This window comes from Anser anser (genome assembly GCF_964211835.1).
Source record: "Anser anser genome assembly, chromosome: 2".
NCBI classification, from domain to species: domain Eukaryota; kingdom Metazoa; phylum Chordata; class Aves; order Anseriformes; family Anatidae; genus Anser; species Anser anser.
In genome coordinates this window covers 159,212,740-159,239,734 of record NC_139721.1, presented here as the reverse complement: position 1 = coordinate 159,239,734, position 26,995 = coordinate 159,212,740, and the positions used below count along the sequence as shown (strand labels likewise).

Below are 26,995 nucleotides of genomic sequence, written 5' to 3'. Positions count from 1 at the left end.
AAGTGAGGAGGGCCAGGGATGGACAGAAGCACTGGTATGCTTGTGGCATCTGTAGTGGTTTGTTACTAGTGTATTCTCTGGTATGGTTTTTGCCTGTCACTCTTTTAGATCATGCTTTGGCACTGTTCAGGTGATAGCATAGTCCAGAGAATGTTTCCAGTGGAAAGTATGAGTGAGACTGGGCTCTTTCTGGGGAAAAAAGGAGCTAGCCATAGTTAGCTACATGGACAAAGACTGTCTCTACCACTTGCTCCTTCAGCCACAGAATGGATCCTTGCCCATTTTGATTTGCTAGGTTAGATGTAAGATGCAAACCTAATCCAGTCCTCAGAAAGCCATCTTCATTGGTTTGAGGTGGGTGTGATATGTACCTCCACAAAGCAGAGAGACTTAAAAGAGAGGCTAAGAAAATTGTGTTGTATGGAGGAACTGGAACACTTCAGGGTCTTTATTTATTTATTAATTAATTAATTTATTTATTTATTTATGTTAAATATGACAAGCAACACAGCAAGGCATAGCAACAAACATCTTACCAGAAATTTTGATGGCAGAACACTCTGGCTTGCACTACTAGATAAGTGCTATAGATCCCACGGATCTCCTGTCACGGCTCATGTGACAGGTCTGCTCTTCTTATCAACTACAATTCCAAACCCTGTTTCAAACAGCCTTAATCATTGTGTTATCACTGGGATCATTGAATGTATGCAGCAATATCTTCAATTGAAAGAACAGAAATAAATTCACAATACTTACTCAACTGGCAGTGTTTGTATTAACCTCTTTGCATCTTTAAAATCAAAAACTGTTTTCTGTTATGAGCAGGTATTTTACCACAACCAGGAAGTTAAAAAAGATAATTAACTTTGGGGCCCTTTGCATGTTCTCAGGCCTGATTTACTTTCCCACCCCCTGGAATCTAGTGTCATTTACCTAGGCAGCTTCAACCTGCCATGCCTTCAGTACCCATGTTTCATATCTGGCAGCATCTTGTAAACATCAAATATACTAAGGCATCTTGATTGGCACAGGTCACCTATTGTTAGGCAATTTAATTGAGCATTGAGGTGTGTAAGGTTATACAGTAGTGAATGGGATCTTACCTAATACAGTCAATGGAGTCAAAAAAACCTAATTGAAGGTGCCATCTTTTAGATGATTATTGACCCCAATGGAATATCTTATCTGCATCTTAAGCACCTAATCTGCATTTAAACACCTACATGTTGATACCTAAATTTCTCAATGTCTGAAATGTTCTCCACCTCTCATCTCCCTTTGAAGTCAATTAAAGGGGACAGAATGGTATAGGAGTCAGTGCCTCCCACCACGATACAGGAAGGATGAGTTTCAAACTGGAACTTCCGATCTCATTCTCATAACTGTAAAGCAAGCTTAGATAATTAGATTAGACTGTCTATTAAACACAGCAGGAGCTCACTTTTCCAGCTTACACATCCAGATAGATGCCTACATTAGGTGTCTATACCAGTGTGTGGAATCTCACCCCTAAAGTAAACATCTACATCTGAGTGATCATCCTATCCTCCTTTTAGAGACAGTGGAGAGGAGTACACCCTGGGGAACTGATTATCTTGTCCTCTGTAGACATCTAAATTATGTCAGGCAAATTGCATTTAACAGTGCCTGTGACTGTGAAAATAACCTGGAATAATCAGTTCACATTTACTCTCTAAATGTCTGAAGTTAGATGAGAAGAGCACAACTGTAGGGATCTGAGATGCGCTAGCTGTCTGAGTCCCCTCTACAGTTAGTGGAGAAATTGGCACCATAAAACAGAAATGTATAACAAATGATGACCTTATCTCTCTCTATCAAACATAAAAGGATCAGAGACAAGTATATACTAGCTAGTGAACTCCTATATTGTTAAAAATAGGTTACTCATACTTACCTATCTCCTATTTTGCCCTTTCAACCAATACCTAGAAGAAGCATGAATATTATTTTTTGGCTTTCATGAGGAGAGCAAGCTAAGTCTTAAAACCTTATTTCAGTGAATAAAAATCAGCGTTGTTCTGCTTATCTTGAAAAACAAACAGAAATGAATTTGGGTTAAAACAGCCAGAGGAAAGCAAAAAAACAAATGAATAATATAATGCATAAAACTATTTCCAAGGACAGGAACAGCTGGGTTGTCAGCTCTTTAGAGACTATTAATAGGAATGAAGATTGCTTTGTGTGTCACTGGGAAAAGTAACTTCCCTTAGGTTTGAAAAAATAACTTGCCTATTCAACAGATAAGATACAATAGAAATAGAGAAAAGATTGCTGACAGATTTGTTTTTGTTTTTTTTTTTTTTTTTTACTTTTAAATGAGAAATGTGGAAAAGATTAAAAGAAGGTGTTTTCTTTATTTAAAAAAATAGCTTGTTTTTAGTAGATATATACCGATAAGAAACATTTTTCAAATTCAGAAAACATCTTAGGTGCTTAGGTGGAATAAAGTTTATAGATTAAAACATGTGGGAAGAGTCCATGTGAGGCCAGTGCCCTTGCCTGCATAGCAATAAGGAAGGATCTAGAGGGCTTCTATATTTTCAGACACCCAAGACATTCAAGTTGGTCTTGCAGGTATGGCAGTAATCTACGGGATACTTGGGTCATTCTGGGACAGCAAATGGAAGACAGATGGGACATCCTACAACATCTTAAATGAAAGTAGATATACAGGATGCAGACAACAGAAGCATGCCATTAAATATTTGCTATTTAAAATTCACCTACATGTTTCACACTGGGTGGAATGTCAAGTCATTTTCTACTACAAAAACCTGATGTAGCTGTTCATATACCTCCGGACATGGAGACTCTTCTTAGAGCTGATCATAACACATATGTCAGTATCATGGCCCTGTGTCTAATGTATTTTCGTAGTTGTCTTCGTGTTATCCAGCTCAACAAGCTTCCTGCCAGCCAGGGATAAGGTACAGAGCTCTAGTTTATCACTGGAAATGGGCTTGAGTTTGGTTTCTATAAGGCACACAGTTTGGGCTTGTGAACTCCACATCCAGAGCTGGATGTCCAAACAAATCTGCGCAATGCTTGGTGCTGGTCCTCATTCTAAGCTCTTCTGTTAGCCCTCTGAGGCTGTGGTTGGCTGCTCACTTCAATTAATGCTGTCCTTAAGTTGTCCTTAAATCCTTAAATTAAGGAGACAATTCCCTTTCTTTCTGCCACTCATTCTTATCCCTAAGCTAATGCTTTCTTGGATACCAGAAGAGGTATTTGCAGACCATGTGGAAAACCAGGCTTGAGAACATCAGTCTGAAATATACCATGCAAGAAAGGAAAAAAAAATATCTTCTGAAGGACTTATTCCTGAACCTGGTTAAGTTTACAGCTGCAGAAACAGCTCAGCCATAATACAAAAAGGGGAGGGAACTAGTGGAAGCAAGAGAGGATGAGAGAAGGGTGCTATGTTTTTTAGAATCAGTGAAGGTTTTTATATGCATCAAGCTGAGTTCTGAAATCCAAAGAACTCCTTCATGAGTGTTTTTTTATTTGTGTGTGTGTGTGTGTGCGCTTTTTTGTTTGTTTGTTTTTGCTTTTGTTTCTCCCTATTGCTACAACACATTAGTAGCATATTAAATTATAACAGTTCTTGACACCCTTGCCTCATCCATACCCTGGGATCTGTCAGCACTTGGTATTTCTTCCATGCTGAAGTGCAGTTGAAGTGCAATTGATCCTTTGCCTCCAAGATCTTGTATTCTAAAAACAAGACAAGAGCCAATAGGGATAGAAAGAACAGGACAGAGAAATAAGGAGACAACACAGTTCAGGACACCAAGCAGCATTAACTCTTTAAACCATAATTAGAGGCAAAGGAAACAAGACTGGACTGCATCTCTGCCTATATTTCTGTGCTGTCCCTGGATCCATGCCAGGTAAAGGTAGCAGAATGTGGGTACATATAGATCGAAAACCACACGACACAGTGGGAGTCAATTTTACCCAAGAAAAATAGCAAATAGTTAACACAGCTAGTGTATACAAAGAAAATGAATTGGACAAATCAGCCTCGTGCAGCTCTAAGTACTTGTTTTCTCATAGTTAGTGTTTTACCTCTTTAGCATCTCCACAACAACCCATTTCTTCAGCTGTTTTATCTTCCTGCTTCCCATTCCCTCAAATATCACACAGAAATCACCCTCAGGAATAACGCTTCTATCCTTTCTGTACATCCTCCATTTTCTGAATACAGTCGAGCTTTGTTTTTAATTATAGTTGCAATATGTTACTCGCTAATGTCGCGTTCTGCCTAACCATTGGATTACATGCTTTCAGTAATTGCAGTCTTCTTCCCATACTTCCAGGGCTTTTTGTTTTCTGTTTTTAGTCAGATTCATCAAAAGATTGTTTAAAATGTCAATAGATTCACCTTTATTCCCCAGCTGACGGCTTATATTGCAATGTGGTGCTGGAGCACTATACTTTTGTTGTCTAAGGTGCTTGTATATGCACTCAAAGGAAACACAGTTGCATTTCAGAAAGATTTTTGTTATGGAAAAACATTATGCAGGTAGCATATGGTATCAAAACTGACATTCTCTGGCTCCTATAAAAGGTTCTAAGCAGCTCAGTAAATGCCAAGTAATTTTCATTAACTGACATTAATTGATTCAGAACATTCATGATGGGGATTGCGAAGAATCACAGGTCTATTGCCTCATTCATTAAGTTTCATATGGCCAAGATGATTAGATCCCTCTCTAATGCCGACCAGAGGACATTTTAATGCATGTCAGAGTTATATTCTGCGACCAGCTTGGTGCTGTAGAACAGTAGGTTATAGTAAGCTTATCAGGGGAGGAACCATTTTGTGATAAAAAGTAACAAAATCCTTCAGAGCCTGCAAGAGATTATGAGAAGTATGGTTACTTCCCTCTGCTATTTCATTATTGGAACTTCTTTGGGTGAGTACAGAGTAATAACAAGGAGTACAGTGAATAAAGTAAATGAATGTGATAAACAGAAATTAGATTTCTAAATAAGGTTTTAGCCTACAAAAAAAAAAAAAAAAAAAAAAAAGATCAGTTTGAAGCAATGAATGGACGTAAGTAGAATAAGGAACTCAGATTCTCGAATATAAGTGGGGTTTATAACATCAACTACATCAACATGTTAGAGAACAATGACAGAAGACTTTGTTTTCTTTTTTTAGCATGGAGAAAAACTCATAAAAAGAGGAGTTTCCAGCTAGTCTGTTTAAAGTTCAGGTGTTAGAATGGGACCTGTTTTGTAGATCAACTGTAGAACAACTGTAGAACAGATAGGAAAAGCAGGTGCAAGAAAGGAAATCTAGGAAGAAGAAAGCACTGAGAGACCAATGCCTTCTCCTGTGGACAACTTATGACCACCCGTGTCAAGATACTACCCTCCCCTTTCTCTCCTGAAAAACAAACAAGCAAACAAACAAAACCACAAAGGTGGTTCGCACTTGGTTCTGCTCCACAGTGGGAGACTGGTTTTGATAACCTAAAAGGCTTCACCAAAGTGATGAGAGGCTTTAAATAATGAAATGTAACTGAACCATTCTGGATTGGAATGTCATGTTGATATTCATTTAATTGCATCTCCATATTTACAGACTGACACACACACACACACACACACACACATATATATATGTATATATAAATACAGCAATAAAGTCCTTGTGCAACTTAACCTGATGCTGAAATTTGTCCTGTTTTGAAGTGAGGAGTTGGCAGGAGCTGGTTCTCCACAGATGCCTTCTGATCTAAATTATTCTGTTACTTTATGATCTTGTATACTCAAGTTTGTTGAATACTCTTCAGCAGGAATTCTTATCTGTTTTTATCTTGGGGGTATTTGATTGATGTCTATTTTGCATTTTCTTTTGTAACTCTTAGAATAGGAACCAATAATATTATGTGGTGCCTACCTTAATGATTCTATGATTCTATATAATGGGTTCCTTGGGTTCCTTTTTTTTTTTTTTTTTTCCCCAGTTGAATGAGAACTACTTTATTGACTAGTAGGAGTTGGCCATAGTTTTAAGTCATTCTCTAGAGAAAGGGAAAACTGTCAAAATAAGACTTAAAATAATTTTTTGAGTGGCTTTATTACTTGATTTTTTAACAAACTTGATTTTGATGTAGTGTTTGAGGCTTATCTGAACAGGTAAGTGATCAGATGTTATTATACACTAATAAAAGACAAACATATAGGAAAGAGGACGTAAATGAGAATTGGGTTACCAATGTTATCCTACAAATTTCTGCTTTCATTCCCCTCTATCACGCACAGGTTGTAGGTTTGACTGTCTCTCTAACATAAGCCTGGGGTTACTGTTGGATTTTAGATCCAAATTTTGTTGATTTGCAAGTCTAAGGTGAGGTACATCATGACACAAAACACCCACATTTCAGCATTTTAATACAGCAATGTACACATTCCCCATTATAACAGAGACGGATCTGGTCTGGACTACCAGAGTGCAAAGAGAAAAATTAATAGATATCACTGACGTGACACAGTTGCCCAAACACAGGTAAGAAGTGTTACTCGAGGTATACTTGTATATCTGAAGTATCTACATGGAGCTAGCAAAAATGACAAAGAACTTATAAGAGATCTATACAGTTATGAAGAAATCTGCAGATATATGTAATTCCAGAAATGGTGTTAGATGCCTCCTTTGGAGTGGCTTAGGTGAACCCTGAACCTCTTCTGACTATACAGAGCCCTTGTGTTTAACACTATTGGGAAACAATGAATGATAAATGGGATATGAAATAGCACTTCAATCTTATCAAGAAAAATGTTTCTGCCATGTCCATAATTCCTGCTCTCCTGGGCCCTGAGAATAGCTTGGTTCAATATTTCCTGTGGCAAAATCCAGAATTGGTGCCTAGGTCCTGTGAACCCTGACATTTAAAAATTACTATCATTTTTTGCCTTTTTCTTCTTCCCTCACTCCCTCCTACCCCTAAAGAAGCAGACTTGGAAAGAAAGGTTTTACTCTTTACCCACTGCACCCATTAATAAAGCTGGTTTTGAGACAAATTTATACAAAAGGGCCAGAAAGACCTTACGCGGCTTGCAAAGGAAATCCCTTGTCGCTGCTTGAAATTCCCACCTGAGAGAAGGCAGATGAAACTCCCTCTTGCAGAGTGCCCAGGTAATGCCACCCTGCCAGACCCACTGGAAACACAGCTCCTTTGAAAACCTGTTGCCACCGGCTGCAAGCACAGGCTGATGATAAACAGAAGGGGAGGTGAATTCAGCATCTCTTCTTGCACGGGGAGCATCTGCCTCCGAGAGCACCCTCAAAGACCGGCTGGTGCTCCAGCCCCCTACAATTTTGCAGATGCCAGGTGCACGGAGGTGGGTCCGAAATCCCAGGGGGATCTCAAGCCTGGCCCTGCGGGGCACGAAGGTGCGGGAGGAAAAGTTGCAATTGTCGGGATCCCCAGGAGGGACCCGGGGGTCTGGGAAAGGAGGTGCAAGGAGCTCCGGGGCGGGTCTTGGGCAGGTGGGGGCGGGCTGAGCATCGGCTTTTGGCAGCCTCACAGGAGGCAGAGGGAGCGGGGAGGACCCGGAGGATGCTGCGGAGGATGCTAAGTTTGTGCTGGCTGCTGCTCCCCCTGGTGAGTGTCCGGCGGCGGCCCCGGGGGAAGGGGTCCCCTGGGCACCTTTGCCTTGCACTGGGTGCCGGGGGGTGGGGGGAGCAGAGGGAACCGCACATCTGGCTGCCCACACAGCTGGCCACAGCTGGATGGCTCTGCCACTGCCCCGCAGGGTCCCGGGGAGGGTCGTCCGCAGAGGCAGGGTAACTTTTGTCAGGAGGGGAAGAAAGCAGAAGGAAGGGAAAAAAAAATGAAAAGAAAAAACAAAAGAGGGCGAGGGGGAAGGAAAAAAATAGAAAACATATTCCAGAGTTACAGATTTAACCCAGCTCTTTTCTTTAAATTTTCCAACCCTATGATGCTATTAATAAACCTCTTTCAGTTTCCATTCATTAGAACTGCAGTTTCCAGAGGACAGAAAAGCATCCCTAAATCAGAGTAGCTGTAGCATATCTTTAGAGGGACAGGAGGGGATGGCTTGCTTCCTGTCTTGTCCTGAGAAAGGTAACTTTGCTGAAGAGAGAGGATAACTAGAAGGGAATACTTCCTCCTGATGGATTCGGGACATTTACTTCTGTGAGAGGGCACTGATGTTTTTGTTGCTGAAGGCAGCTGCTTATAATGTCACCAAGCAGAAGCCTGAACCATCTTGTGTCTGCTGTGCACTGGAGGCAGCAGGTGAGACTGTAACATTAAACTTCAGGGAAGATGTATGGGCACAGAGAAGCAATTCAAACATGTATATCTCTCCCGTGCCCAATGCCAACTGCTGGTGTTGCCTGCACTGATTAGCAAAAGCAGGTGTAGGTGTAAGTACATCCATAGCTCCTCTTTCCCCTACATCTTTAGTCTCAAAGAATTGTTTGGGAACCTTCCTCGGTGTGATTCCTGGGGACTCATTAATTCTAAAGCCATTTCACAGATGAATGTTTAGTGTAGGCTAGGATTCAGACTCCCTCTGTACTCAACGGGGAGACAGTCGCCTTCCCTGGAAGGATTTCCTCTTGTCCTGAGAAAGATGGAGCAAATATTCCTATAAAGCCTATTCTCTCCCATTGATGATAACAGCAGCCTAAAGGATTACAGACCGGACTTGACCCTTCTCTTTAATAAGGTGAAAGACAGGAGGCAAATTCTCACATCAGCACCTCACATCTTTTGGAACACTGGATTTTCTTTGTGTTTAAGCAGCTTTATTTACAAGTGTTAAGATACAGAATCTTGCTACACAAATCTTGTTACATACAGTTTTTATTCAGGGCAAGCTCGTCAGCCTGCAGTGTTACGCTTCTACAGGTAGAGTGACTTTGGCATTTGGACTAGCCTTTTTACACATATCAGATGCATAGCTTGTTCTTGCAGATGTCTGCAGAGTGGAGCTAACCTGGAATGATGTATCATGAACATCTGTGGGCTGCCACACATTTTAACATTTTAGCATAGTGCAGCAGTCTGTGCCCATAATAAATTACTTATCAGATGGGATGAGAGCAGAGGAATTCCTGTTTGACAAACTGCATGCTCCAAGTAGCTTTTGGCATCAAACTATTGCTTACATATGAACACCAACTGCATTTCTGGTAAGTGTCAATGATCTAAATCTCAGTGTTTTTCATGTTTCAGACTTGGTCTATTGGAAAGTTTTGGACCCTAAGTCAGACAGTCAGGAAAAGCCAGAGACCCACTGGATGTTTTGAGTAAACGGTCTTTTCACATATCAAAGGGTCACATCAGAGAAAAAAAAAATCTAGTGCAGATTCTCCAAATATTTCTTCATTCAGATATGAAAATAAACCAGAAAGATAATCCTGAAATAATCCTGAAAACTTCCTCTATGAAACTAGGTACTTCTACCTCCTGTCAGCTCCCCGGGGAGCTGTATGTTGCAGGATGTACTTTCTGCATTGGAGAATAGAGTCCTTGGCATTAAAAATTACCATTTGCTTGTAAGTGACAAGCAACTGAGAGCAGTGGGTGCTGAAATGCATAAAAAGGACTTTTCCTGTCTTAAAGAGCTCAGTCTCAGGAAACAGAGGATGGGGAGCTGAAAAGACTGTATTTGTCATCCTTCCTGCTGAACTAAACTGCTTTCATCTCCAAACACTTAAAAGCTTTTCACATTTTTGGGGAAGGGCTTCTGCCTTGTTTGAAGAATGGAGGTGAGAGTGAGCATAGATGGGTTATCATATGGATCCACATCCATAGCAAGCAGGCACATGGATCCAAATCCATAGCAAGGTGCCGAGTTCCCAGTAAAAGAGATTTGGGCTGGCTTAAATTCCTGATACAGCCACTACTCAATCTGCGTTTAAGGTACATATGTGCTTCTTCTAGAGATTCAGTGTCTGCACACCTTAGGTTCCCCTCCACAGGCAAGTGGAGGTGTGGAAGGATCCGTCTGCTCAGGCATTTTGTTCTCCTGGAGCGAGTTAATGGAGGGAGACAGGCTCCTGTATAATGAGTCACTGTGTCCTCAAACGGGTGTCTGAGAGAGCTGGGAGGAATCCTCCCCTGGAACTGCCTGTCTGCCTTCATTGATTATTAAGGGAGGCCTGATGGAGGAGTTTAGATTAATCATCTAAAATTATCTGTCTAAAATTAGGAATCTTGTCTAAAGTTACTAGTTTAGACTCCTTTAATACTACTGGGAAAAGGTAGGAACACTCCAAGAACAATGGCTATGGCTTTGGTTGAGTGAGCTTGCTGATGGTCTTTGACATCTAAGTTTCATTTCTCTGGAATTTGGTGACATGAACCCCACCCTTAGGCAAACATACTACACATATGGAAAGGGAGAAATTTCACCTTAATATGGGCACTTGAAATAGCAAAGAGAAGGATCCTTGGCTATTAGGGTGCTTTTATTCCGTAAATATTAGTGGCAGTATTAGTTAAGAAATTAAATGCTCTAACAGGTTTATAGAGCTAATGCATTCATTTTCATTTTCTTCAAGATAATACTAATTACTTGGGTTTGTAAACAAAATAAATTAGTATGTCTGTATTGTCACATACAGAATTATCTATGAGTAAATACATACACTGATATACACAGATATGTATGTGCAGCTAGTACTGCTCTGTATAAAGCTATGTGGTTAAATACAGTCAGATAAATACAATCCAATACACAGAGGAGCATTCAAACACTACTCCAATGTCTTAAAAACAATCTTGAAAAGATATTCCTCTAAATGACTGTAAGGCAATCAGTATCTCAGCTTCTCTTGTTCCATAGGTAATAGAGTTACAGAGAGGAAACAAACACTGAAAATGTCCTCTAGGTAGTCATTTTCAGCCCAAAAGACTCCCGGAATAATCTATTTAAACTGGCTGAAGAGAAAGATTGGAAATAGGCCTTTACCTTTGGGGTTAAAAGCTTTGGGGATCAAGACTGTGTCAGAAAAGTGGATAGTCACTGTTTTTTCCAAGCACACTTAAGCATTGGGCTTTTTTGCTGTGTAAGAAATTTTGGCTGTTTTTTTATAGTTTCTTCCAGTTTTCTGACAGAATGGAATACTGCCTGTATTGTATTATAATATTGTCGAATCGCTTATAGGTCACAATGAATAGGAATGTCCTTACTGCAGTGATTGTGAAAGTAGTTAAACTGACATGGACAAGAACTTATAGAGCTCAAGGTTTGTCTTAGCTCCTTTCACATGGGAAAATTGTCCCTGACTTGGATGTTTCAAAACTTTCTAATTAGTATTGGGCTTTTTCAGAAAGAAGTGAAACAGGTGGACAAGGACAAGCCTTATGGAAGATTTTCATAAGATATATTCGACAGATTGAGAAGTTCATGAAAATGGCTGGGGATTTCTTAGACTTCTTCAGTGAATAGACGTATTCAGATTTTTTTATGAGCCACCTTTCATTTTGAATTCATCACTTTGATGTGTTCATCAACATTTCAACTTAAAAAAAAAAAAAAAAAGCATTCACTTCAGAGTATGTTCTTCTTCTTTGGACTGTGTCTTTGGTAAAACCAGCCAACTTCCAGGAATGACTGAACACAGCATTGCATGGTTAAAAAAGATCAGGGAATGCATGATTTTCACGTCTTTGCTGTGCTCTTCTGTATCTCAAAATAGCAAGTGAGTTTTAATTCTCCCAGGTGAGAGTCTGTATGACACGGATGGCAGACAACTCTGGTTTGAATATGGAGAAGAAACTATTTGGGCATCCAAGTCATAACAGAAAAAAGCTGAACAGAAGAAGCCCAGACATGGAGAGCAGGGAGTACAGAGATGACTTCAGAGGAGATGAGATCTGACAGATGAATTCAAATGGTAGAGACAGAGGGGGAAAAAAAATAGTGACGAATATTATGAATATTCTTAGTAAATGATTTATGCACTAGATGCATAACTTGTTTGTGTGGTTTTAGGCTTCCACTGCATTGGAAACTTAACCAGATCACTGGAAATACACTTCAAGTTCTTGAAATGTTCCTATCTTGCCACTTCTTCATTCACCTACTTCTTCCATTTTGATTACTTTTCAAAATGACTAAGAGTTACCAATTCATTCCTGTTTTTTTGATCCCACTGAATTTCTTTTTCAAAAGTATATTAGATGCCCAACTCTGAAGCACTTCCCTTGTTTTCAGAGAACATAGAAAATGTCCCTTCTTTTTCCCAAGTGTGCTAATAGACTTTTTAATGAGTGAAGATCTGTCCTTTATGTGATGTCTAAATTACAGTTTTTCTATCACTACAACAGTCTGAGGGCACCATCTCTGTATGGGCTTTCACAAACAATTGCTTTTAACTAATCTGCACTAAGTATGGCATTAGGATGTTGCTAAAAATACTTGCTTCCCTGAGCTTGCTAAATCTGGTCTTGTCCAACACAAGAAAATTAAATCCCAAAGTGTCATTAGCTTGAATTTTCTGTTTGGGCAAACAAATGAAAATACAGCGGAAATATAAAAGAAGGTTATGCTTCTTACTATCGGTAAGTGTACTGCTCAAGGTTTCAATGCAGTATCCTTACGGATGTTAAGAAAATGAAGTTCAAAAGTAAGTACAAATCCAACATCTGGCTCTATAAACTGTCTCAGGGTTTTAGCATGCCCGCTTCTGTCATATACAACTTTTTTATGTTCACTTCTGATTGCTTTTTTCCAGGCAACATTGTTAAGGTCGTTAGGACTTAGATTTAAGACACCACTGTGAATTTTGGCTGGTCACTAACATTCGAGACTGCAAAAAGATCTCAGTGTAGCTCAGCAATGCAAAACCTCATTCCTTGAGTGCTGTCCACATTACTGCACGAAACATCTAAGTTTTCTGTTTAATTCTTAGGCACCCTGTAATGTGATTTTCAGTAAGGTCAATGCGATGTTACTGCCTTGCCAGTAGGAAATGTTGATCCAAGAAGCAGCATTTAGAATTAGCCTCTGAATTATTACCACAGCAGTGAAGACTGTGTCAGATTGGACACCCTTACTTTGGTTCCTAAATTACCCCTTTCTAAGGTGAACAGGAGCTGCTCTTTTCCTACAAGAGCTCAGTGATTACGTCAGATGCCTCCCACATTGCCATACAGTGTCCCCTACCTGGTGAAGCAACTAGTGCAGGGCCCTTGCTTTCTAGAAAGCCCCATCACCTAACCACTGCAGGCAAGTTAGAGCAACAACAGGCACTTTTCTCTCAAGGCACTGTGAGAATAATAAGAAAAAATAAGTAAACCTTAGCTAACAAATCACAAATAATGTTCTGCCCAGAAGGCTTTCCTTTAACTGTAAAATGGCTTAATGGTTGTCTTTTTCTTAAAGCCAGAGGAAAACCAACAAATTGAAGCATCATCACTGTTCTAAATTTCTTGTTTATGTGTCATTTTTTCCTTATTTATTTATTTATTTTAGAATGGCATTACTGCCAATAAGCTACAATATTGTTTGTTGACAAAACTAGCCTCATTTTTGCTTCTTACAGGGTAGGCTGTAGGTTACCTCTGTAATTACACTTGATCTTGATTTTCTAACTGTCAGAAATATTTAATCTATGCTCTGGCCTGTAACAAAAATTCTGGTTTCTAATGGCTACAGTCACTGGCACACCAAATCCAGTACCCCAAAATCAAATAAAATTTATATATACTTATTAATTGCTAAGCTATCAACAGTAGTAACATTGTGTACAATCTCACTATTGGTGAGTGTCAGCAACAGTTGTTCTAGAGAAAATCCTAAAATCATGTTTTCTGATCATTGCTGTCAGAGGCAGAGGGCTGGACTACATGGACAAGGGATCTGACCTGTTATGGCAGTTCCTCTATCTTGTGGAAAACCAACACACACCTTCCCTGTGGGTAGAGTATGGGCTTCCCAGCCAATGCAAATGAATTACACTCCACTGGTTTCAGTGCAGTTCTGGGTTATAGTGACTGATAGTCTGGTTCAACAGGTGTGGATTTGCCAAAGGAGGGAAAAGGCACACATACTGCCTCTTTGACAATGCATCTGGGAGGGTACAGATGCTTAGTCCCTCATACGTGTTACACCTGCAACTACTGCATGCATTGCTTAAGTTGGCCTTTGGAAAAAGATATCACTTCCTGTTTTGAAACCTTTCATTATGAATGACATGTCTTCTTTCACCATTCCTGGCACCTCTGGCACGAAGTGGAACCTTAAGTTAACCCATCTATCCCAAATGCTTTTTTCTTAAAGGCATTCCAAATCTCTTTTCATGGTTTTGATTTCATTTTGGGCTCTGACTGGTCATTGCTTTCAAGCCTTTTGCCAAAGGGCTCAAAATAGACAGTAATTGTATAAAATCATGTTGAGTTGTTGTGACTTTTAAACATCAAACCTAAGAATATTCCATATACAAAGTTTCTCATCATCATCAACAGAGTCCAGGAATTCCAGAAAACAAAACAAACAAACAAAAAAAGACTTGTTTCCTGTCCAGCTGAATCCATCCTTACAAGTAGAAATAATGAGGGATTTTTTGGTAACGATCATTTTGTTACTACTACTCAAATTATTTGTTTGTTCTGTAGGAAAACCAAAATGTATTCTAAAAGGTAAGCAAAAAATGTGGCTCACACTAAAACCTGAAAAATTACATTTCAGGGTAGAGTTACTACAGATGAACAGCAAGAGATATTTTAAGAATCCCTCATGCTGGTTTATAAACTGTATTTAAAATTGCCCACTGGAGAGATAAAACGCATGAAAAAAAAAAAGCCACGTCTTAATTTTATTTTCATGCACTGTCCTTAATTCTCTTTCTGTTCTAATATTAGGATGTATGAACCATGTCTAGGGCCTCTTAATTAAATGCATTTTGTCCATGCTACTTTAAAGTCTAAATACAGGTAAAAATTTTGAAGTTTTTGAAGGCAACGTTTTTTGTTTGTTTGTTTGTTTTGTCCCCCATCCCCTGCCCTCCGGCAGATATTATTATAAAAATGTAATAGTCTACAAGACTTCCAGTCACTTTCAGTTGATGCTAAAAGAAGTCCTGGCTGCACTGCTCACTAAACATTCTGAAGGCCAATAAATCAACTTCCAGTGACTGAAAAGGCAATATAGCAGTGATGTTTTCATCTGCACTGTGTTTTCAAAGTCATTAGAGGTTTAGAATGGCCTGCAGTCTCCCTCAGAAATATCTCAGAAAGCCTTCAATCCATCACTACAATTAAAATCACTATCCCCAGAGCCTCTGGCTTTGCTTTGAATAGTATAGCTTGCAAAGGAGCAAACCCTCTGCTCTCTTCCATGTAAGACTCCATGTCTTGAAAATCCCACTATAGCCAGAGGAGGCTTTGGTGCTCTATTCAGCGGTCTGAACATAGTTTAGTTACTTTCTAGACTCTCTTAGCTCTTAATGACTGAGGAGGTTAATTCTGTTGCTTAAATATGTGTGTGTGGAACTATTTAAAACAACCCATAGTGTTTGAAACTTTGTCATGGGGCTGGCAAAATTAATATCAAACCTACACAAGAGGTCTGGGATACCCTATATCAACACAAATGTCATTAACCATTCCAGAGTGAGTGAAACATCCTTTAAATTTCTACTGACTGCAAAAGAAGCTCAGATAACAAGGCCTCATGTAGACACTGACATTGTAGATAATATCTCAGAATTTAATTGTCCCTAAAGAAGCACCTGCTATCATTTTCAGAATGTTGCGGCTATTAAGAATATCTTCACAATGACAGCAATTATGACTGAGGGATCCTGAAACTTTCCAGAGTACGAGATGGAGGCCAAGTAAAATACATGACAATACCTCAATGACATTAAGTATCTGTAATTAAGAAGCTGTATCTAGACCCTCGTAAACAACACTGGTGATGTTTAGAAGTCCATTTAACTGCTTAAATGTAGTTATCTTCATCTGAGAAATAAATATAATTCCTTAAGCTACAAAAGTGAATCACGCATTTTTTCTAATTTCTTCCTCTGGTGAAATGGAAACAATGCCTCTATGTACCAACTCTGCACCCTCAGAAAGTAAAGTGATAAAGTTATGTAATCACTCAGATTGAACTCAGATTGATCAGGGCTACCATTTTCTTAATTTCTCTAAATTCTTGGACTTTAATATTGTTTATTTAAATCTGAATGGACAGACATCTTCTGCTCCTTCCTATGGCTTCTTTCTTTTCTTCCTTTTTAATTATACCAACTGCATTCAGAAGGGAAGAGCTTAGACCATGTCTCTCAGTAGAGCGATTTGTATAGCACTGTCATCCCAAAGTCTTGGAGAAAATGGGGAACCAATTCTGTCAGTCTCAGCATCAGAGAAAAGTGCGTACCTGCTCTTGAAGAGTAAAAAAGACATTGCCATGTTTTGACCTAACTCCTCCAGTAATAACTCCCAAGACTCAAAACTCCCAATAACTCAAAAATAACTCCCAAGAGTTATTAGGAATCTTTTGCCAAGACGTAGTTGTGAACATTCAAAATAATTAACTAAGAAATTATCTATTTATGTTTAAAGAAAATTACTTATTTTTGATTTACGGAGAAGAAACATGCATATGGTCAGAAGGCATGTATGTTTGGGGAACTCTGATTCCAATAGGTCACGATCTTCTTATCCAGTATTGGCCAGTTGACAAAGAGATGGAAATCCAAAGACTGTGAAATTCCAAAGACTGCAAAATCCACTTAAGTTTTGTGAAAATTATAGGCATAAAAAGGAGTTTGTAAAAAAAAAAAAAGTCCAGCTTAGAGAAAAGGTGCTACATGAGCTCTAATCTTACGACACAGAAAAAAAAAAAAAAACAAATGTATATGCATACTCACACATGTATATAAATTGATACATGTACAAGATCACAGCCTCCTTTTCCCTTTGTCTATCCTTCCGCTATTTACATTTCCTATTTGCAGAAAAAAAAAAAAAAAAAAAGGTTCTGTTCATTCTGGTAATCACAGAACTTCTTGGTTATGTTTTCTTTGTCTCACTGAGGTTGCGGGAATCCATCCAGAATGCAAGATATTCCAGCAAGTCGTGAAAGAGGAGGCACTCTGCCTAGAAAAGAATGAATCTGTTTCATCTAATTTTAAAGGTAATGGTCTTGATTGCCAAGCTCTAATATTATTATCTCGTGTCACTTCAGGTGTGTGATGTGAAGATACCAGTTTCTGAATCAAAATTTGATTCCACAATCCTATTTTATTTGGCTTGAAGTGCTTCTCCTTCTATCGGCTGCAGCTTTACCTCATCTGATTTTAGACATCTGTAAATGCTCAATGTCTAAGTCAGGATGTGTCTTCTTAGATTCCCTTAAAGTAAATGGAGGAAGGTGGGTGTCCTTAGAAAAATTTTCATTGCCTTTGCCTTAGATGCTTACTTTAGGATGAGATGAATCATTCTCTGAAATAACATTCTCTTTACTAACTATAGAATGAGGCTAAGATGATTAGTTCAGACTCTGACAACTTTAAATGTCTAGTTCAGGCAAGAAAATCATATTTGGATATATTTTTTAAGTCATTAAAGTATTTTATATGTACTTATATCCAAAACTCCAAAGAAGCTTCCACAGAATACAGAAAAAAACATGCAGAAATTCTATTATGTTGAAAATCATTCCAATTTGGTGAAAAAGTTATTTTCCAGAAGAAATGAGAAAAAAATAATAATCCCAACTTCTTCAAAATATCTTATTTCTACATATTTGGAGTTTTTCTGTTTGTTTGTTTGTTTGAAATTACTTACTGTAGTAGTGTTTTGAAATCTATTATATGTCCAAATATAAATTTTGTAAGTTAAAATGAACAGTTCAGCATTTCTGTAACATATTTTTAAAATGCTGTAGAAGGGAATCTCTTTACTGTGGTTCCAGCATTTTAGAGGCCTGCTTTTAATTGGTTCAAATTGAAATAACAAATGTCCAAACTCTTTCAAAAACTCAATCCCATTTTTTTTCTGGCCAACTTTAGTTAAAAAAAGATTGAAACTGCCTTTCAGTTATCATAATTATCAGATGGTCATTTTCTAGAGACGAGTTATGACACAAAGGTGCCTCATGCACTTGGTATGAATAGAAGTATCGCAACCACCTGGAAACCTGCCTTTAGAAGCCTACAGAAGTTTAGAGACTAAATCACAGGATATGTCCTTTATCTTGTGTATTTTTCTGAAACCTGTCCAGTCACCCTGGTATCTGGCATTCTTCTTGTTCTTGCCCATTCTACTTTAGTGTTATTTTTTTCTTCACCCCTCCAACTCCTTTAATCAACTCCAAAATACCTCCTGGATGCATTTTACACCTGGAACACCCACTAACACTCTGCAAAAATTTTGGCAACAATCAAGCTTTGTTCATCATGATTTATTACAAGCATTTTGTCTTTGAAAAGTACATTATGACATTCCAGATATTTTTCTCTTTACCAGGAAAACAATTACATGATTTTGGAATCCTCTTTGTAGCAAAGGCTACTCAAATAAATAAATAAATAAAATCCTGAAACTTCTGTTAAACTATTTAAAAATCTTGAACCTTGTCAACTGTGATTTTCTCAATCATCCCCTTTCCACCTTTTGTTCTATACAGGTGGAAAGAGTTTAATGAAAATCTGTTCTGGTATTTGCAGCCTTTCTCAGTATATTCTAAAATGAAACATTAGATCTGGAAAAACAATTCATCTACGGTTTTTTAAAAAACCTAGTGTATTTTATCTAGGGCTTTTTAAAACTTGTTTCAGATTGATAAAAGTCTCTGGATGTTTTTCAGTTTTCAGGAATTGCATATGAGACAAAATTAAAGACCACAATTTGTACAGTTACTTCCTGGCACTCTCAGAGAATCAGAGGCAGAATTATTCTGTGTTGCAGACTTTTTAATCTAAAGTCATTAGTCATTATCCTCACTGTACAGAGTGGTGTCTAATGAGTGTCCTCAGTGGAGTCAAGGGTGCGATTCCTCACTTCTTGAAGTTCATGTGTAAAATAGGTCAATTGAATCAAACTCTAAAAATGCTTATTTTTCTCCTTTGAAAAAAACAAACAAACAAACAAACAAACAAAAATCAACGAATGAGTTTTGGGTGTCTGAAGCAGACTTAAATGTCTATGATGTCAACATTACTTCATAGGATTCCTCCTGCACTTGTCTTCATGGAGTCTCAGATGATTTAGCCATTTGTTAGCGTCTTGAAAACCTCAGCATGTGAAATGTTCTTGCTGACTTTGCACTCAGTGTTTTCTCTATCAACTATAGAAGTTATTGGAAATGAAGCCCACCCACTCTGCAGGATAAAACATCCAGGTCCCCCTGCCAGATAAGTTCACCTAATTCTGTTATTTAACCCCACGTTGTCAAACAGGCTAAATTTTTAGACTCAGTTCCTTAGAAGTCTTTTAGTGCTTCTTAGAGGAACTCTTTAAGTCTCTTAAAATGTGTGGACTACTGCAAGTCTATGTGGACCTCACATTACCTAACTATTCATTTGAAAATTAGCAGCCCAGTTTAGTCTATAATCATCAGAGAGACCTAGGTACATGCAGTGAGTGATTCATCCTGTCCTCAAAAAGGAGACACCGATATATGGGATGAATCATCCACTGGAAGTCCCTGTCTCTTTCTGCTGATTACAGGGGGAACATAGCTAAGTTTAGGTAACATATTTTAGACAATTAAAATTAGAGATAATGAATCAGAGTGTCTATTTTCCCATCTGGCAAATTAGGGATACCAGGAATTTCATCCTTCTGAGGATGATGTGAGGATAATCCTGTGGAAGATTCTCGGGACTATTCTTTCAGAAGCCAGAGAGTAACTTTGCTTGGCTACAGGCAAGTAATATTGCCTCCACATTTCAGCTCTTGACAATTTTAGATTCGCCTTGTCATCAGTCACAGAGGAAACAGAAAAGAATCGGTGAAAGAAAATAACACCTCCCAAATGAAACTCATGCACTGTTTTATATCTGCCTTATGACTACCTAGAGATTAGTTTCTGTTACAGCATGGTGCTTTTTTATTGGTTCAGGCACCTTTACATGCTGATAATTTTTCTGTGCTTCACCCACACCTACCTGACAACTGACACAGCATGACTGCAGCTTGAGTGTCAATGTGATGCATCAGTGACAAAGCTGTGATTGACTGTAACTTCTGCAAACACTTTTTATTGGATGCATAGTTAATTAACTGCCCTGTATCTTCAGCCAACAACCTCTGGTTTAGGGAACCTCATAACTGCCAACCAGCCAGATCTGTTCCCAGTTATGATTATTTCAGAAGATGCTGGGAGAAGTTCTTCTGATTCAGGATAAATCTAATCCCTGCTGAAGTCATTGCCAAAAATTTGTTAATTGACTAAGATAAGGATTTCAACCCCTATATATATATATATAAATATTTTTTTTTTCTTTAAGTCAGATGAAACTGATAGACTTTAAGCGTGAAGTCAAGAAGCTGAGTTTTTAAGTAGGATGATTTTCATCTGGACTGAAAGCATTAATAAAAAATCCCAAAATCTTATAATTATTCCATATTTTTATTTTGTTGACTTTTGTTTCGACAATAAAAAGAGCTGCAGTTGATTTGACTTTCAGAGTGTGTCTGCTTGAATTTAATGTATTTTCTCTCAAAAGACAAAGTGGAAGTATGTGTGTAAGTGATGATACACTCAAGGAGTAGAAGAAAGCAACACAGTCCTTCATTTGTAGAGCTTCATGGCCTGTTGTGACTCTTCTTCATGCACGTGTATTAGTGGGAAAGCCATAGATAATCTCATTATGGAAGACCAGCTGTGTGATGTTCTGTGTGTATTCCTTTATTTAGAGTTATTTAGAGTTGGACTCAAAGAGTTATAGTAAATGGGGTCAATCAGGCCGGTGGCCTGATGATACAGGACTTGCAGGTTTACTAAGTAAGTCTGAAGATGAAACTAAACAGGGAGGAGCTGTTGACTCTCTCAAGGGTAGAGAGGCCTTGAAGAGAGATCTTGACAAATTAGAGGGCTGGGCAATCACAAACAATAAGTTTAACAAGAGCAAGCATCAGATTTTGCACCTGGGAAGGGGCAGCCCTGGATATATGTACAAACTGGGTGTCAAGAGGATGGAGTACAGTCCTGCAGAGTGGGATCTGAGGGCTCTGGTGGAAGACAAGTTGAATATGAGTCAACAGTCTGTTCTGGCAGCCAAAAGGGCCAGCTGTATCCTAGGGTGCATCAAGCATTGCTAGCCAGTTGAAGGAAAGGATTGTCCCACTCTGCTCTGCACTGGTGCAGCCTCACCTCAAGTGCTGTGTGCAGTTTAGGACATCTCAGCATAAGAAGGACATAAAACTATTAGAGAGAAAGGAATCCCACAGAGATGATGAAGCCCACGAAAGAAGCCCACGAAGATGGTGAAGGATCTAGAGGGGCAGACCTATGAGGATTGGCTGAAGTCCCTTGGTCTGTTCAGCCCAGAGCAGAGCAGGCCGAGGGGAGGCGGCCTGCAGCTCCCTCACGAGGGGAGCGGAGGGGCAGGTGCTGAGCTCTGCTCTCTGGGGACAGTGACAGAACCCGAGGGAATGGCATGGAGCTGGGACAGGGGAGGGTCAGGCTGCGTGTTGGGAAAAGGTTCTTCACCGAGGGGGTGGTTGGGCACTGGGACAGGCTGCCCAGGGATGTGGTCAAGGCACCAAACCTGCCAGAGTTCAAGAAGTGTTTGGACAATGCTCTCAGACAGACGTATCATTTGATTTTTGGAAGGTCCTATGTGGAGACAGAAATTGGACTCCATGATCCTGGTGGGTCCTTCCCAACTCAGGATATTCTATGGGTCTATGATATATTTTTTTTTCTTTCCAGGATGCACCAGAGATTGGGATGGTCTAAGCTGTTGGCCCAGAGCTGCTTTTGGGGAAGTGGTTAAAATTCCCTGTCCGAGATTTTTTGAAGAAATCACCAATATCCATGGCAAGACGTTTTTTCTATTCTTCTTATCCCTAGATATTTAGGAAAAAAAAAATTGAATAGTTAAAGATTAAGTAACTTGCATATTTTCATGATTCACAAAGCTATCTTATGTGACCTGACACAGAGTAATTATGTAGATTTTCGTATACATCTTGGCTTATGGTGAATACTTGGCAATTTTTGGTGTAGTGTTATGCTGTACTGAATCATCTAACTTCCTTTTTTGTCTAAAATATATAGGTAATTGCACTAGGTTGCTGAGGTTATAATGGAGTATATCATAGAATCACTGACTATTTATAAAGTCATGAATAACTGATGTTAGAAAGGACTTCTTGAGGTCCTCTAGTCTAATCTTCCCGTCAGAGCAGGACCAAATTCAAAAATCAAATCTAACTTCAAAGCTAAGTCAGGTGGCTGAGGACTTCGTCTGTAACCACAGATTATGTTGTAAGTGCAGGATAGATTGCATAATTTGGTTTCCTCTGTGTGAAGATTGAACTTGCAGAAAAAATGAATGGGAACATCTGTATTAACGTTTCAAATGATAGATAAATTATTAACTCTCTGTAGCTAATCTTGATAATGTGACTAGACCTGCAAGTATCTAACTTATGAATCAGAGTAGGAATATATTTTTTTTTCTTGTCAAAAAATAAAAAACAAGAACAAACAAACAAAACCTGTAATTCATTCTCTGATATATTTCACCCTTAAAGGCTTCCTTCAGAGAAACTGTACACAGGAGGCATATTGGTCAGAACCATTCCCACCATACGCTGTTGCCTGTGGATTTGATGAAGGTTCCAGTAAAGGGCCTGAAGATCAGGTGAGTTTTTATTTCCTACTTGTGGACATCTCCAGAGCACATTCTCCTGAGTATACTGAAGAGATGGATGTTCCCACATGCCTGAGCCCCACCAGAATTCAGTAATTACCCTCCTTCAATACTAAGCTCAAACCTTCAAGTGTATTTACCACCTGTTTAACAAATTAGGCTTAGTGTAAAGCAGGTAGGAAGGCCATTTTCCTCTCCATTATTTCCTCGTATTTTTACTCAAGAGATTCATGGTTAGGTCATCTGTCCTGCCTAACAAAGACTTTGTTTCTCTGAGATAGAGGATTTGAATCTACACTATCTTCCAAGGTAACCTTACCAACACGTCTATAGGGAATTTTTCAGGGAACCCTGCTCTTGATTGTTTTTCCAGGTCTTCTTTAAGTCAGAGAATAAAGGAGTCCATAACTTTATAGCATGGTGATCAATGTATGCATTTAGTAAGGAACTCTTGTATGCTACTAAGTAGTTCCACAATTCATTTTAGGCACTCAGTGGAGCAAGAAATGAACCCCCATTTTTCTTGTCTTGAAAGCAACGTTAGGTGCTCCACATAGACTCCAGCAACACTTCTTTTTTACCCACATCTTCATATGATTTAAATTTCCACGTTCTTTACCATTGTGTGTGTCCCCAGGGTAGGAATGACTTGCACTGCATTGGTGGTGTTTGTTCTTCAGTGGATGAGCTTTACTTCATGGCTGAATGGTATTTATTTACAGAGCCATGCTCAATGCCTCTGTCTCATGAATTCTGATCTTTGCTAATGAGACATGAGAAAATAGGGGTATCTCCATCCCCTCATCTCCATTGTGCACTGGGCAAGGTTCATACATCTCACATGAATGCACTAGAGCCTGTATCATCACAGTGTCCTCTTCATATGGTAATTTGATAGAATTGATTGACTCCCTCCAATCTATGAAAGAAAAGACTAACTCATATAATTCCTTGTGAGTGTTCAGAATTTTGACTTCACAGTGGAAAAAGGTTATTAGTCACAGACCAAGACACAAAAAGCTGAAGAGGATTGTCTTCACTAACACTCTGGTTGTTATCTGGAGTAAGTCATTTGGCTCTCCAGAAGTGGAAAGGTCAAACACAGAAGTACTAGTTCAAGTATCTGAATCTTTAGGAAGTGTTGACACAATTGGCTTCATATGGCTCCATGAATTTGGAAACACAAGCATATTTGTAATAGGCAGTACAAATATCTGGAGCAAAATTTCCCAACTGTAAAATAAAAATATTTGTACCATGACATGGTTCTCACACACAGAGCTAAGAGAGAAAACTCTCTTAGTTTTCAAACCAGAGTGGATTTTTCGAAGAAGCCCAGGTTAGTGCTAAGCAGTAAACCATGCACATGGAGAATCTGTAGTTGGCCTAAGCTGATAACAGGCAAGGGACTATATTTATATTTTAACATTAGCAAAGATTTCATGTTCATGCTGTGTCTGTGTTTAATTTGTTACCTCAGTCATAACCACAAGGTCTATGAAGGGAAGATAAGATCAATAAGCTCTACTGCATTTTAAACAGAAGGAAGTTGGTGAGAAGAATCCCACTTGTAATCTAAGAGGACTACTTGTTTCATATTTTGTATCCTCAGTGAGAACCTTGTGTGTCTTTTGCGTATTGTTTTTTTCAGCTATGCTACAATAATAGATAACATATCCAAATACTTCCTTATTCAACTGAAGAATCTATTTTTTAATTTGCACATTTGTTTTGAAAATATCGTATAAAAGATTAGCAGTATTTAAAAAACATCAGGGTGATTCCTAAATTGTCAGGGTTACCTGATTTATTTATGGATCTACTTAAAATTGCTAATATATTGTCTCAACCTAGAAATGCTGCCTTTTAGATTAATATAGTTTGGATCAATTAGAGAACAAAGTGTCCACTGCATTTGCAAGGAGGAAATTTGCCTGAATTCAGAGAATTTAGTTTCTTGGGATTTTGAATAATTAGGTGATCCTGTAGTGAATCAGAATAAAATGTGCATAGCTAAAGCCAAATAAAAGTGTTTTATTTTTCTTTGGAAATAGAATATATGAATGCAAAGCAAACAAACAAATAAACTATAAAGAATTTACAGTGTTACAGCTGTAAGGCTACTGAATGAACTGCTTGTCCAAGGAGTTAAAGTCTGTGAGGTTATTTCTGTGACTTTAACTTCCTTACTTCCATGATGCCATGTGACTTTTTCACAGAATTTTGCTTTCCTCTCCTGCAAAATGCAAGTTTTATTTATTATTTAACTATAACTGTTTATGAAAACTAACACTTCTCGAATCAGCAGAAAACACCCTTTGACCAAAATGGAGTACAATCCGGCCCTGGTCTAAAGTTACTGATTCACAAATCACCCATCAGCAGGTTTCAGTGCCCTAGAGTCCATATATAACTAGAAATCATAGTTATATAACAAAGTTAACATCTTCCTGTTAAGCATGCTCGAACTATTTTATGGTCACTATTTCAGATGGGTTGGTGGGCTGTGGAACCTGTCTCATGCGTAAGGTTTTGAAGGGTTCAAAAGAAAAAAAGACATGTTAGTGATGGAGGGAAAACCTGAATCAGATCTTTAGCACCTAAAGCAGCATGTAGGGGATGGGACTGACTGCTAACGGAAACTGTATCTTAGTGAAACGAGCACACCAGCATGCATGCTGCATAACCACCAGCATTGGTCTTTGTTCTCTTTTTCTCATAGAAATCATATTATTCTGCATTTTGGCGTGTCTACACTGCTGGCTATGCAGCATCAGTGACTTCACTCATTACAGCTCTAATTGTCTTTGCTGCCTTCAGGTAAAAAAAGAAAAAGTCTCTTTTCAGGATGTCTCAAGACAGCCTTATCCTAATTCCTTTCAAACGTTCTGTTTCTGTTTTTGTTTTTAACTGTTTTCAAACCTTTCTCAGGCATTATACTATCAATGGAAATGTGTTCTTTTATTCATGTTGTGGCATTTCCCTGCAGACACTAAAACAATAAAGCTGACTGGACAGTCTGTCTTATTCTCTATAATTGTACCATACAGTAGAAATGCTTCAAGCTGTTATTGCTATTAACATAAGATAACTGTTCCTCCAGTACATAGCAGGACATACTCTGCAGAAACTGAGTATGTCTCATGCCCTGAACCTGTAGTCATTCCAAATTGTTCATTCCCTCTGTGAAAGACATAATAAGGAGCAATGGAAAGAGGTTTAAAGAAATTAAATGTCATGCTTGATACTGTCGGATATTAGGAAATGGATCCTGGTTTAGACTGGCCCCAATGAACCTGGACATGAATGTTAAGCCTCCTTTCCAGGCAGGAGTGCAGACCACAGAAGCAACTTCCTAGGTGGTGTAAACTGACAGTCTCAAAGGTCATATCTCCTATAGAAGTACCCAGGACCAGGAATCTGATATGTCCAAACCTTGAAGGAGATTCCTTCATCTCAAGGTCAAACCGTGGACAGGACAATCTAGGGAAATGCAGCCAGGGGTAAGGCAGCTGCTTCTCTGGTAGTGATCCCACAACAGGCAGCTGACACCTATTCAATCCTCTCTGTTCTCCTCCAGCCAGAAAGGGGTTGGAGAGCCTGTTGCAGTCTTGTTTAACAAAAAAAAATGTTATTTAGGATAATTAAAAGACATTATTGCAGTATAGCCCAAGAGTCCCAGAGTTATTCTCTGCTCCTGGCACCTCCTTTAAATGTGTGGCAATTCAAGGACAATTAAGCTAGCACTTTTAGTAGAGCAAACAGATAACAACTGCTGTGATCCTGTTTGCCTAGCTGCCTCTCAGGTGACAGATTATTTGCTTTGGAAGGTGTCTGAAGTCACCCTGCATTCCTGTCTGAGTTCAGATGAGAAATTTCTCTTGAAAAACCATTTTCCTTTTCTTTTTCTATGTCAGAAAATTCCACTGTACACGGAATTACATCCATATGCACCTGTTTGTCTCCTTTATCCTGAGAGCAATTGCTGTTTTCACCAAAGATGCTGTTTTGTTTGCAGATGAAACTATGGACCACTGCCTAATGTCAACGGTACTAAACTTCCCCACTGTCTTTCGTTGAGTTAATACTTAATTCATGACCTGAAGAGAACATTTAGATTTCTTAATCCAATTTCTCTTT

The 26,995-nt window shown here is 38.8% G+C and overlaps 1 protein-coding gene across 2 annotated transcripts in view; it reads left to right on the top strand.

Annotated features, from left to right (window-relative positions):
• The first annotated feature begins 7,528 nt into the window (after positions 1–7,528).
• The window catches only part of LOC310894858 (vasoactive intestinal polypeptide receptor 1-like), a 39,480-nt gene continuing 20,013 nt past the window's right edge, over positions 7,529–26,995 (top strand). For both annotated transcript variants that reach the window (XM_083825487.1, XM_083825486.1), the window contains exons 1-6: positions 7,529–7,643; positions 17,064–17,163; positions 21,910–22,017; positions 22,737–22,846; positions 25,578–25,675; positions 26,773–26,905. In XM_083825487.1, coding sequence (XP_083681613.1) covers positions 7,599–7,643; positions 17,064–17,163; positions 21,910–22,017; positions 22,737–22,846; positions 25,578–25,675; positions 26,773–26,905 — 594 coding nt within the window. In that variant the 5' untranslated portion in view covers positions 7,529–7,598. The remainder of the gene's footprint in view (positions 7,644–17,063; positions 17,164–21,909; positions 22,018–22,736; positions 22,847–25,577; positions 25,676–26,772; positions 26,906–26,995) is intronic.